Source organism: Saprolegnia diclina, assembly GCF_000281045.1.
Source record: "Saprolegnia diclina VS20 unplaced genomic scaffold supercont1.33, whole genome shotgun sequence".
In the NCBI taxonomy this organism is placed as follows: domain Eukaryota; phylum Oomycota; class Saprolegniomycetes; order Saprolegniales; family Saprolegniaceae; genus Saprolegnia; species Saprolegnia diclina.
In genome coordinates, this window is record NW_008246100.1 from 403597 (window position 1) to 416588 (window position 12992).

The window sequence follows — 12992 nt, forward strand, 5'->3', positions numbered from 1 at the left end:
GTATTTGGTAGTGCAACATAGATCACATAGCTATCTTCGATCGCATCTTTCGACTTGGTGCCATCGTCTTGCCATGCTCCAAAGTACAAAAGTGCGTTTTGCGCAAAATCACCGTTGGCTTCTAGCACTGCACTCTCAGCCGCGTAGTCGTACTGTATCGACCGACGCCAATTAGCGCACTGATTTGGAGGGTACCATCGTAGTATGTATATGGATGTCTGGTTGCAGGGATAGGGTCTCAGTGATGAAATGCCGCTCAGATTGCCGCTTTCTTGGTTCTCGGTGACGACAGGTTTGGACTTGATACGTCCATTTAAAAAAGGAGTATAGCAATAATCGTTCGCTCTTCATCGATTGAACTCAAGAGTGATCTCCTACGGGTAGCAGCGAGTCCCATTCGGTCTGTCTCGAGTTTCGCAACACCATCGTGCTTCGCCCAAAAAACAAACAAAAATGTAGTCTTTGTGCTCAATCATGTCCTTGTCATCGCCATTATGACGTCTACCTCCACTGTTAACTACACGAGGTGAACGCTCGTACTATCAGATTCTTGTGTTGGTCTTACAAGAGCGAGTGGATCAGCCAAACGGTCATGAGGATCGTGACGAAGACCTTGAGCACAAACGTGCGCGAGTGCTTTCGGCTCTCGGCGCTCGGCTGAATCGCCGCATGTAGCGCTGCCGCACTGATTCGGCCCGTCTTTTTGGTCTCGGCCGCCGCCAAGAGCAGTTTCTTCATCTGCGTCAACGTCGGAACGTCAACCTTGGTCTTGGTCGCGAGTTCAAACACGTCTTCGTACTCGTACGGGACCTCCGTCAAGAGACCGCCCGCCACATCCGTCTACAGCGACGCATTACACCACATATTCGACCTCATCGAACGTACCGTCAGAAGTGGATGGCCGTCGTCAATCACCGAGACGCCAAAGTCCACGAGCCGCAACACAAGGTGGTTGAAGATCGCGTTCGGCAGTGGAAGGAGCGACAGCAGCAGCGGGATTGGGAGCACGCAGTTGCCGCTGTGGTCGAGCTGCCAGTTCTTATCCTTGGCGACGCTGTCGAGGACCTTGGTCATCTCGTGCATGAGATCGGCGTAGATGAGCCGGCACTTGCGGTCGCGGAGCGCGTCGAGCACCGAGAGGCCCGTGAGCGCACAGACCATGTACACCGAGTTGATGATGGCGTTGGACCAGTGAATCGCTGCGAAAACAAACAAAAATGAGGAACCCCGAGGGCCGAGGGGCGTACCTCGGAGGTTGCGCCGGCTAATGACTTGGAGCGCGCAGCTCTCGATGATGCTGAGGCAGAAGAGCGCGTTTTCCTTCTCCTTCCTACATAGCATTAGGATGCATGAGTGAATGGAATGCGATATGGAGTCGTACGGAAGCCGCTCCATGAAGAGGGCGCCGTTGGAGAGAGGCATGAGCACGCCCTTGTCATCGACGACGACGTCAAAGCAGGCGCCGCCCTGGAGGAACGTCTTGTCGGCAAAGAACGCTTTCTCGAGCCCGTCCTTGCGCTTGAGCGAGGCCTCGAGATGCACGATCACCTGCTTCGTCTTGGAGCCCTTGATGGTCGCGGCCACAATCTTGGCGACAGCGTCGAGTTCGATGAGGTCGACGCAGAGGAAGATAGCGTCGCAGTTGGCGAGGATCGATGCGTCCGACGTGAAGGCTACGTCCTTGGAGGCCAAGACGGCGCCGTCGCGCCGCAGCACCTCGTACGGGGTGCTGGGCACAGTGCCCTTGATGGAGACGAGCGAGACCTTCTCGCACCACCCGCCCATGGTCATGCAGGCGCTGAGGTAGCGCGCAAGGTTCTGCCGGCGGAGCGAGATGACGCTGTCGCCGTTGCAGACGACGGCCACGCGCGCCCGGCGGGACTCAGCCTTGGTCTGCTTCGCCATCGATGGCTCAAAAACAATTCTCAATTGAGCTCCACGTCACACATCCGGATACGCCCACAATCGCCCACGTTTCCGGACAATCCGGACAGTGATTGTAGCAGCCAGCAACAAGAAGCGAGGCGTCTCATCCAGCGCATCAAGAGCAGCTATACTAGCAGTAGATGCATATACTAACATCAACGACTCGACTATTATGTGCTTGTTGTGCTTGTGGTGATTTTTGTTCTAGTCGAAAAGACCATTTACTAGGATACAAATCGATCCAATTGCTTGGCCCTTCTTCTTCATCAAGTGCTTCTCTCCTTTCCGAGTACTACAGTGTAGTACTAACTAGATTCCCAGACTAAATGCTCATTTGTCTCTTACGATGAAGGTGGAGAGCTCTTGCCATGTCATGCGCGTGGCGCCAACGGCAGTTGCTTGCTTGAGGTATGTACTCCTGCGATAAACAAGCATGCGGGGCAATTCCCACAAATTCCTGCATCTCGAAATCGTCCGACTCCATATTGCGGTAGTTAAGGACAACGTTGTAGTTATGAAGCTCGCTGAAATGCATTTTAGCGTGTTTGGGGTACTAGTATGCAGTAACTGCGAGAACCAGTTTCAAATGGCAGTTGTAACCGACCACTAGCCCCTCTCACCACAGGAGAGGAGAATCACCAAAACGTCTTACTTCTCTCAGGACGCCAAGGGCCACTACAATGGATGTGGGCTGTCTGGGTTATAAGGGGTCGTTTCGTCTCTAGCCTGGAGGACTCACAGTGGAGAACATACGGTGGAAAGCTACGGTGGAAGGCGGCAGAGTTCTGCTATGTTCAACGTTCAACGAGCAGGCAGAGTGGCTTCAAGTGTACTAGTATCCTTACAAGCTTGGTCGAGGCTCAAATACCCCAGGACCCACTGCGCATACCAGAACGCCCCGTAACGAGGGTTCTGGCGGCTCTGTCCAAAGAGACGAAGTTATGAGCGGTTGAAAGCACCCACCGCTCAGCAGTCGGAGCTGTCGATCGTCCGTTTCCTTTTGCAGAAGAGCGTGAAGTCGTCGAGAAGCCGTTTCAGGCGTCGGAGCCAAGCCACATGTTCGACAAGCTGGCGTCGTCGACTGGTCCTGGTAGAATATCGGGACCTGCAGTCCATCGTAGGCGCACGTGGAGTCCTTAGTAGATCGTACGACACACAACACGCCTTGTGCTAGAGTCTTGGCACGAGCCGATGCCACGTCGGATCGCTTGGCGCCGCGACTGGCCGCCATTGGGTGATGGATCGGCTGTTCCGAGGATGCAAGTGCAATTTGGACCCAGATGGTTCACGAAGCCCAAGTGCCAGTCACAGATTTGCTGCATCGACATCACGTCATGGGTCTCGACGACGCGTATGTCGAAGCAACGACGCCAAAGCAGACCGACGTGGTGGACGTCCAAGAGGTTGAGAAGCACCCAATGGAGACAGCGAGCTGGGTCTCGATCGTCCTCATCTCGTGGATGGATGCGCTCATTCGGAAAGGCGCGCGTTCGCCGCTCAAAGAAGCCGACATTTGGCCCGTTCGGTACGCCGACTCGGCGGAAGGTCTCCATGTGCTTCTTCAATCCGAGTGGGCAAAAGAGCTCACAAAGCCCAAGCCGGCGTTCCACAAGGCGCTCTGGCGGTCCATGGCGCGCGACACCATCTGGACGATTGCGCTCTACTTTCTCTATTCGTTCTTGATGCTGCTGCAGCCGATTGTGATCAAGTCGCTTTTGCAGTACATCCAAGGCAAGCCCACGTCGCTCGGCCTCGAGTCCGGGTACGGCCTCGCAGCACTGCTCACTATCCTCTCGTTCGTCTCGGTGACGGTCATCGACTTTGGCCAGTACCTCTCGTCCAACCTCGGCTGCAACGCCAAGACGATCATCATGGACGTCGTCTACCGCAAGAGCCTCAAGCTCTCGGGCTTTGCGAAGCGGAAAATGTCGTCGGGTGAAATTGTCACCTTGTCCAGCGTCGACTCGGAGCGCGTCTTCCAAGGCTACCTCCTCGGCGCGTGGACGTGGGCCTCGCCCGTCGCCGTCCTCGCCATCTTTCTCATGATCGGCTTGGAAATGGGCTATCTCGTCGGCCTCGTTGGCGGACTCTTTATGTACGGCATGCTTGCTCTCGGGTACTTCTCGGCCAAGACCGTCGGCGACACACGCCGCGCGCTCCTCACGGTGCAGTCCGAGCGCGTCAAGCTCACAAACGAACTCCTCCAAGGCGTCCGCGTCGTCAAGATGTACGGCTGGGAGGCACACCTCGAGGCCGAGATTGCCAGAGTCCGCGGCCAAGAGCTCGTGCTTTTAAAGCAATACCACGGTCGCCGTATCTTCAACACAATTGCGCTCAACATTGCACCGGTCATTTGCCTTGCGCTTTGCCTTCTCACGTACGTCGCCCAAGGCAACGCGCTCACTGTTGACATCGCCTTTGCGGTCCTCGCCTACATGAACGTCGCGCGGCTTCCGGCCATGACCTTTTCGAACGCGATCCTCTTCATCCAGGAAGCCAAGGCGTCGTGTGATCGCATCGGTGCCTTCCTTTTGAGCGACGAAGTCGAAGGCGCGACGTTGGAGCCGCCGACGGGCGATGCGTGCGGCGAGGTGCCCGAGGTGGCCATCACGGACGGTGATTTTACGTGGCACGGAAGCCCGTCCACCGACGCCGACCCGTCGCTGCCGTTGACGCTGCGCAACATCCACCTCCACCTCGCCCCTGCCTCGCTCACCATCGTCGTCGGCGCCGTCGGCAGCGGCAAGTCCAGCCTCGTCTCCGCTCTCCTCGGCGAGATCCACAAAGTGCGCGGCACCCGCCACGTCACCGGCAACGTCGCCTACGTCAGCCAAGAGCCCTGGATCCAACACGACACGCTGCGCAACAACATCCTCTTTGCCGACGCCTTTGACGACACCAAGTACAACGCAGTGCTCTCGGCCTGCCAGCTCACGTCCGACTTGCGCATGCTGCCGGACGGCGACCGCACCGAGATTGGCGAGCGCGGCATCAACTTGAGTGGCGGCCAGAAGGCGCGCGTAAGTCTCGCCCGGGCCATGTACCGGACCGAGGCGGACATCTACTTGCTGGACGACCCGCTGAGCGCGCTGGACGTGCACGTGGCGGGCGCCGTGTTTCGGGACTGCGTGCAAGGTCTCTTGGCGAGCAAGACGACGTTGTTGGTGCTCAACAGTCACTACCATCTGCTGCCGCACGCAGACCGTATCGTGGTTATGGTGGACGGTGCGATCGCGGCGGACGGGCCGTTTGACGCGGTGAAGGCGCAGTTTCCGGACCTCCAGAGCTTTGCCGAGCATGCCAAGACAGAAGACGAGGTCGCACCGGTCAAGTCTGTGGCAGCAAAGGCGGAGGCGGCGGCAACCGACGGCGCGCTCGTGGCCAAGGAGGCGCGGCAGATCGGAGCCGTCTCGAGCTCGACGTACGCCACGTACATTGGGTCGAGTGGCTGCAACTCGCTCTTTGTGTTTGCGACCATTTTCTTGTCCTTTGGTTCGGCCCAAGCGTCGCTCGCGATCCTCGACTGGTTCATGGGCTACTGGTCCACGCACACTTCGCTCCAGGGCGAGCTCTCGTCGGCGTGGATTTACTCTGGTATCGCCGCTGTCTCGATTGGCCTTGTCTGGGGCCGCAGCGTCTACGTGCTCTTCATTGTGCTGCTCTGCTCCAAGTCACTGCACCAGCGGCTCTTCACCAAGGTGCTCAGCGCGCCCGTCAACACCTTCTTCGACTTGACGCCGGTTGGTCGTATTCTCAACCGGTTTTCGAGCGATTTGGACCAAGTCGACTCGCAGCTGCCGTTCTTTGGGATCCTCTTTCTCCAGTTTTTGTTTCAGATTCTCGCCGTCGCGGTCGTGTGTGCTGCCACGTCACCGTTCATTCTGATTCTGTACCTCCCGCTCTTTTACCTCTTTTACAAGATCCAAGTCTACTACAACGTCTCGTCCGGGGACCTCAAGCGCATGGACTCGACGACGCGGTCGCCGGTCGTCAACTTGATCTCCGAGACGATCAACGGCCTCTCGACGATCCGCGCCTTCCGCATGAGCAGCGTCTTTGCCGCCAAGAGCCGGGCTGCCTTAGACTACAACCAGCGCTTCTTTCTCATCTACCGCGTTGCCACCCGCTGGCTGCAAATGCGCCTCGATTGGCTCTCGGCGGCCATCATCGCCGGCGTCGCCTTCTTGTCGATTGCGACCAAGGCGTCCGTGGGTCTCGCTGCGGCTGGTTTGGCGCTGACGTATGCGTCGCAGATGTCGTCCTTCCTCTCGCGCACGACCATGCTCTTCTCGTTCATTGACAACATCATGACGTCCGTCGAGCGCCTCGAAGAGTACAACAGCCTCGAGACCGAAGGTGACACCAAGCTCGTCACGGCAACCGTCGACGCGTCGTGGCCTATGAAAGGCGTCGTCACCTTTGACCACTATGCGATGCGGTACCGCGACCACCTCGACCTCGTCCTCAAGGACGTGTCGTTCACCGTGCCGGCCGGCGCCAAGGTCGGCATCTGCGGCCGCACCGGCTCGGGCAAGAGCTCGCTCATGGTCGCGCTCTTCCGCATGGTCGAGGCCGCCTCTGGTCGCATCCTCATCGACGGCGTCGACCTCGCCTCCATCGACTTGCACACGATGCGGTCGCGGCTCACGATCATCCCGCAAGACCCGGTGCTCTTCTCTGGCTCCTTGCGCTTCAACTTGGATCCGTCGAATCGCTCGAGTGACGACGAGCTCTGGAGCGTGCTCAAGCAAGTGCACTTGGGCGACGTCATCTCAACGCTTGAGTTTGAGGTCGCGGAGAAGGGCGGCAATCTCTCGGTGGGCCAGCGACAGCTGCTCTGCATCGCGCGCGCCTTGTTGCGCAAGAGCCGCGTCGTCTTGCTGGACGAGGCCACGGCCAGCATCGACTTGGCGTCGGACCGGCTCATCCAAGAGACCATCAAGGAGTGCTTTGGTCAGGACGTGACCTTGCTCGTGATTGCGCACCGTCTGGACACGATTCTGGACAGCGACCAGATTCTGGTGATGGCCGACGGTCGCGTGGCCGAGTACGGCCCCCCAAGCGAACTCCTCGCCAACGAAGCGAGTGCGTTTGCGCAGCTGGCCAAGCAGGCGCGATTAGGCTAAGTTGGTTTCAATATCTACATTATATGCATGTAACAGGTGCGATCTTCCATGCACTGCCACAGTGCGATGTTGCCATGTGCACTCGGCATTACGTTCAACGAGCTTGGCCGCACACGCTGCAGGCGCAAGGCCCTCGGAGGCCCACTCTCTCATTTCTTAGCGTACATGTACCTCACGGTGGTCAATGTACTGCCATGACACAAGCGCCCGCATGATGGCTTGCGCTGATGCTCGGCTGCGAAAGGCTCTTGGGCTCTATCGATGGCGCCGCCACTGCCATCACAGTCCGCTGCAAGGAGCCTCGCGGTCGTCGATCCGTTGAGCTTGGTTGCCGAAGAATTGCCGAACTTTCGATTCCGCTTGTATCCGGATGGTCATTTGGAAGGACGGGCGAAAGTCGCGGACCGGCGGAGGATGAACCAAGGCAACTACTATGCTGGCAACATGGGCGGCTACATGGGCGGCTTCATGATAAACGGCAATGGCATGCCATCGCCGACGCCCTCTGGCCAGATGAACATGATGCCACCGCAAGCGAGCTCGTTCCTGCCGCCCGAGACGCCGCCGCAGTCGACGCCGTCGCCGGCCCACGACGCACGCTTCAACCGCGGCAACTACCGCTGCTCGCGCTGCGGCGAGCCCAAGAAGGGCCACGTGTGTCCGTACCAGCCCGCCAACTTCAAGTGTACAAAGTGCGGGAACCTCAAAAAGTCGTGCACGTGTGGCGCGCCGCTAAAGTGCAACGCCGAGGTCCAATGCGCCCTCGATGAGCACATGACGATCGCCAAGCTCGACTTGGCCGCGCAGGGCGTGACCGAGTTCCACGAGTCGGTGCTCTCGTTTGTCGAAGGCGCGTCGTCGCTGTCGTAATGTACAATCTCTTGGGTGCTTTTTGGATTCTTGGATTTTGGAGAATGGGTTCGTCGCAATACAAGCGAATGGAAAACGTGTTAGTTGATAGAGATTGTTAGGAATTACTGCTGGAGCTTCTTGGCGATCGTGGCCATGTCGGTCGCGAGCTTGGTCGCGTTGCCGTCGATCCAGACGAGCGAGTTGTGGTGCACGTTGAGCACCTTGAGGATCTGCGCCATCGGGTTCGCGCTCTCGTCTTCCTGCGCCTGCGACAGGTTGAGCCGGTCGATCGTCTCCTTGAGCGCCGTCGACATCATTGAGAGCTGGTTGTCAATGTCCACCGAGAGCTGCAGCCCTTGCTCACGCTCAATGTCGGCCGTGTCCGGAATCTGCCGGTGGTTCTCAAAGAGCTTGTCCACGCTCGACTCGAGCGTCTACATCATAGGTACCGATAAGACCATGGAACAGAACACATTGTCGACGATGTCTACCTCGAGCGTCGAGTCGAGCTCGAGCTGGTATGCGCTGATCGTGTCGAGGTTCGCGTTGAGCTCCTTCTGCGCCATTTGCAGCCGACGGACGTCAATCGCGAGGTCGCCCAGCTTCTTTTGGTTTTCCATGAGCTCCGAGTCCCAGTGGCTCACTAGACAGTCGGATGTTACGCCTTGGCGTAGCGATAGACAGAAGACGCACCGCGCACAGCTTCGTTCGTGAAGGCCATCGCGTGGTTCTCGAGCTGCTCGCTCCACATGTTGATAATGTCCTGTGCATTCAGCGATGAGGGTCGTCATTCACATGACAATTATGTACCTCGACCGTCTTGTCCTTGTACTCGGCGGGCAGGGCCGCTACGTAAAATCGATTTTGAGGGTTTTGGACAGGAGTGAGAGGGACGTACTTGTTGTCGCCGCGCTTGCATCGGCCGGCTTGGCCGCATCCGTCGTCGTGGTCGCCGTCGTCTTGGCATCGCCAAAGCTAAAGCTCGGGGCCGCAGGCTTGTCGTCCGCTGCCTTTACCGCCGACGCACCAAAGGAGAAACCAGTGGCTGGCGCGGGGGTTGCCGCCGGCTTGTCTGCAGTCGCGCCAAACGAAAAGCCCGGCGCCGGCGCTTTCGTCTCTGTCGTGGCCGGCGTCTTGGCCGCATCACCAAACGAGAAGCCCGTAGCCGCGGGCGTAGCAGCCGGCGTCGCCGGCTTGGCCGCATCGCCGAACGAGAAGCCAGTCGCAGCAGGCGCCTTCGCATCCGTTGTAGCCGGTGTCGAGCCGCCAAAAGAAAAGCCAGTCGAGGCAGGCGCCTTCGCATCCGTGGCAGCCGGCGTCGCAGGAGCAGCAGAACTACCAAAAGAAAAGCCAGTCGTCGCAGGCGCCGCGCTGGTCGTCGCAGGCGCTGTCGTGGTGCTCGAGCCACCAAAAGAGAAGCCCGTCGAGGCAGCAGGCTTGTCTGCGGTCGCGGCAGGCGTGCTCGCGCCACCGAACGCGAAACCCGTCGAGGCAGGGGTCATCGAGGCCGGGGCCGTACCACCAAACGCGAAGCCAGGTGCAGGCTTCTCCGTGGACGCAGCCGCGGGGGCCGCAGGGGCACCAAACGCAAAACCTGTCGAGGGCGTCGTCGTGCTGGCGGCGGCGGGCGTCGCCGAAGCCCCAAAGGCAAAGCCAGTCGTAGCTGGAGCAGCGGACGTCGCCGACGCCGCGGGTGCGCTGCCGCCAAACGTGAAGCCAGTCGACGCAGCAGGCGCCGTCGTCGACGCTGCAGCTGGGGTCGCGGCCGCGCCGAAGCTGAAGCCCGTGGTCGCGCCCGCCGACGGGGCCGCCGGCGCCGCGGACGCCGTGCTGCCAAAGGAGAAGCCCGTCGTGGCACCAGCCGCCGGAGCCGCCGAGGCCGTGTTGCCGAAGGAGAAGCCCGTCGCGCCGCCGGCCGCGCCGCCAAAGTTAAAGCTCATGGTCGCAAAGGTGTATTGGGATTCAAAGCCAAGCAATTGGCCTGGTCGGTCAAGTGCGCCCTCCGGTTAAGTTCGGAAATCGATTTAAAATCGGCAGATGCCGAAACTATGCGCCGCTCTGTTACGTGCTCTTCTCTGACAATACTGTGCACACTGGTGCGAGAGTCTCACGAGACAAAATATATAAACTAATACGTCTGCATCTGTAGGTAGTTGAAAAGTTGATAGACTTGATGAATAGCGGTGGGCGAGAGACCACTCGTGTTGAGTGTTCCTTGCAACGCATCGAGCGCGTACTCAAAGTACGTTGGATCTTGGTCGATGAAATATGCGCCTAAGATTACCATAAGTTTTGCACGATTGTCGTAGAAGATATGAGGCTACCGTCTTCACGGGGACGCCAGTGGCTTTGGGAGAGCAAGGTATAGGCTGCCCGAGCAGCGTCCTGCGATATCTCTCAAAGATCGTGCCACCCGCGTTGAGACGGATTGTTCTGTCAGCACCCAGAGCAAGCGCCGTTACCGCCGCCTGGAACGATTGGCGATGGCTCCGCGCCGCTTGCAGCTTGGTTTTGTCGACCTTGATCGCTGCGGCGAGCTTGGTGTAGGCGTCTGAAATCTCTTGGATCGCCTGCTTGCGCCGCTCTTCCATTTGCTGAATCTCCTGTAGACGCGCAGGCAATGCGTCTCGATCTGGCAATGGTCCTACCGCCCGGTTTTAGACGTCGCAGGCTGCATGCATCAAGTGCACCGGTGGTCGCTGGATGCTGCGGGGCTGCACGCGGGGGGTTGGCAGATGTCGAGAATCCACTTGTGGGGGCGACCCGATACGCACTCGTTTGTGGAGACCAGACGCCAGAGTCCATTTTGCTGGGAGGATGTGCAAAAATAAAGGCGTTCGGTGCCACGCTCGTCGCGGGTGGAGCGCCATACATACCGCTGCTGCCAGAACCCGGGGCGCTGTACCGTGGCTGACCACCAAAGGAGCCAGATGAGGATAACGATGGCCCAGAAAAGCCCGCTGCGCTCGACACGAGATGCTCCATGAGCAGCGTACGCAGCGTGAAATTGAGCTGGCTAACCTCGGACGCGCAGAGACCGTCAAGGTACATGTTGCCCGACCGGAGGTACGTCATGACACGGTCAAAGTGCTTGAAGTTGGCGTCGATAAAGCATGCACCTACAGCACATCGCTAGCACCCCTGGTGCAAAGTGACAAGGGTTACCGTCCTGCGCACGAGGCTGCCAATCGTCGCTCGTGACCATCGCGTACAAGAACGAGGTCGGGTGCTGGATCACGTTGTTTTTGCTCGTCTCGAAAATGCGGCCGCCGATGTTGAGCTTGATGTTCTTTGGCGCAGCGGCGGCGTTGGCCTGCGCGCGCTCCACGTCCCGTAGCTCGGCGTCGCCTGCAACTCAGTGAGCGAAGCGTTGAGACTGTCGTCAATGGCGCTGAACGCAGCGTGGATGTCAGTAATGGTAGTTGCGTCCACAATCACGCGTCCCTTGAGCGCTTGCATGCTCTGGTCTTTGGCATGGGTTGCCCCGGGGTTGCTCTGGGTCATCTTCTCCTCTTCTTGCCTTCGCCACTTTGCCCTGGTTGAAGGTGCCATGACCGGATAAGCTTTCCGGATATGGTCGCTACCATCTAATCGGGATGACAATCTTATCGCTTCTTCGACGTTGAGATTTATGTGCGGGTGCGACCGGCCTCTTGCAGCTCACAAGTGTGAGATGGACTGCGAAGACTCACTGCCAGGCGCAGAGCTAACTGGAGCGCCATGGTTCGACTGTCGCATCGTTGTTCGTTGTCGCGGTAGTAAAAAGGTAGGTGGCTTGGGTGTCGCTGTCAAGAAGAGGAGCGAGCCACGGCCGCCACAATGCGGGTCTTTCCGAGCAGCGCCGTTAAAGCTCACGACCCCAGCGAGTGAGATCTCGCGACGCACTGTGTTGCGTGCTTGCCATGTTGCTGCACTGAGCTGACGAGTCATGACGTACAGTGGTGGTCAAATTAATCGCCGCACTTGGCCTTGAGACAAATGGGTTCGACCTGTATAAATACATATCAAGGTTGAAGATCATTTATTGGCGGTATATAGAAGTGGAGGGTGTATTTGGCGACACCATTCATTCTGCGCCGCACCTGCACCATGTTTTCGATGGCATCGCTTGAGGCCTGCGTGGCAGAACTGGAGCGCGAGTGGCACGCTGCAGCCACCGACTATGACACGCTTATTGTCGACGACATCAGTGAATCTGAGTGGGACATGGAGGACACTGAGGAAGATGCCGTCATAGAGCTCTCCCAGCTCCGCCAAGATCAAGCAGTCGCAGAGGCAGAACTTGAGAGTGCCATTGCCGAGGAGTCTAACGAGACAGCCAACGAGGATCCGCCGAGTCTGAAGTGTAGGCACTGCTCTTGATCTATACTCGTACTATACGATACTAATACACATTCCCAAACACACCCGACGGCTTGCACTCCTCTGCCGGGTGGTCCGAGTACAGGAGCCTGCGTACGACCTCGCGCGAGCTATGACTCGGCGAGTGGGGTCCACCACGGGATGGATCTCTCCGTGCGCAGCTCACTCCCAACGACCAAGTGCTGGAGCCAACTCCCACGCATTCAGGCGTAGCGCTACGTATGCGAAGTCTTTGTGTCATAATGAAGATAACGCGGAACACGTTCATATATATATAATACACATTCCTTCACTTAGCCTTGAAGCCTGCTCGCGTGGACCTCAAGCTTTGCACGAAGAGAGCCCTTGTAGCAACGTTTGATCGCTGGAAAGACCATATTTCGCAGAACAAGTTCTGCAAGCGTGTCAAAGTCGACTCGCGAGAATCCTTGCGCACGACACCAAAACTGCAAAAATAGGGCACTGCGGGAATTGAACCCGGAGCTTATCCTTCCCCATCCATCAACCAACCCACTGGGCACGCGGCTACGTTTCCTCTCGAAACTAAGTATTATTGAATTATAGAATATATTCAAGATGCGAGGCAATAAAGCCAGTGTGAGCACCACATGATTTAGGGATTTAGCCAATCACAGGCGTTTTTGTTCGGACTTCAAGTGCGGCGATTAATTTGACCACCACTGTAGACAGTCACAGCCGACGGCAAAACGCAATGCAAGGTGATGA

The 12992-nt window shown here is 58.1% G+C and overlaps 5 protein-coding genes across 5 annotated transcripts; 2 read left to right on the forward strand and 3 right to left on the reverse strand.

The window, feature by feature from the left end:
- Positions 1–461: 461 nt before the first annotated feature.
- Positions 462–1905, reverse strand: SDRG_10097 (hypothetical protein; the record flags this gene model as incomplete). Its single annotated transcript, XM_008616069.1, has 4 exons — positions 462–840; positions 886–1199; positions 1248–1330; positions 1382–1905. 4 exons carry the CDS (start codon positions 1903–1905, stop codon positions 562–564), a joined length of 1200 nt encoding a protein of 399 aa, XP_008614291.1. The 3' UTR covers positions 462–561.
- A 1210-nt stretch (positions 1906–3115) lies between these two features.
- SDRG_10098 (hypothetical protein) lies at positions 3116–7113 on the forward strand. The gene has a single exon (XM_008616070.1). It carries the CDS (start codon positions 3207–3209, stop codon positions 7050–7052), a length of 3846 nt encoding a protein of 1281 aa, XP_008614292.1. The 5' UTR covers positions 3116–3206; the 3' UTR covers positions 7053–7113.
- Positions 7114–7410: 297 nt separating this feature from the next.
- On the forward strand, positions 7411–8016 carry SDRG_10099 (hypothetical protein). Its single transcript, XM_008616071.1, has one exon. The coding sequence runs from the start codon at positions 7467–7469 to the stop codon at positions 7920–7922; it is 456 nt and encodes a 151-aa protein (XP_008614293.1). The 5' UTR covers positions 7411–7466; the 3' UTR covers positions 7923–8016.
- On the reverse strand, positions 7968–9871 carry SDRG_10100 (hypothetical protein). The gene is made up of 5 exons (XM_008616072.1): positions 8803–9871; positions 8715–8752; positions 8598–8667; positions 8396–8547; positions 7968–8338 (listed from the first exon to the last, which is right to left on the reverse strand). Exons 1-5 carry the CDS (start codon positions 9842–9844, stop codon positions 8027–8029), a joined length of 1614 nt encoding a protein of 537 aa, XP_008614294.1. The 5' UTR covers positions 9845–9871; the 3' UTR covers positions 7968–8026.
- Positions 9872–10032: 161 nt separating this feature from the next.
- Positions 10033–11408, reverse strand: SDRG_10101 (hypothetical protein; the record flags this gene model as incomplete). Its single annotated transcript, XM_008616073.1, has 6 exons — positions 10033–10178; positions 10229–10289; positions 10367–10507; positions 10878–11023; positions 11070–11252; positions 11282–11408. 6 exons carry the CDS (start codon positions 11406–11408, stop codon positions 10033–10035), a joined length of 804 nt encoding a protein of 267 aa, XP_008614295.1.
- Between the last annotated feature and the right edge of the window lie 1584 nt (positions 11409–12992).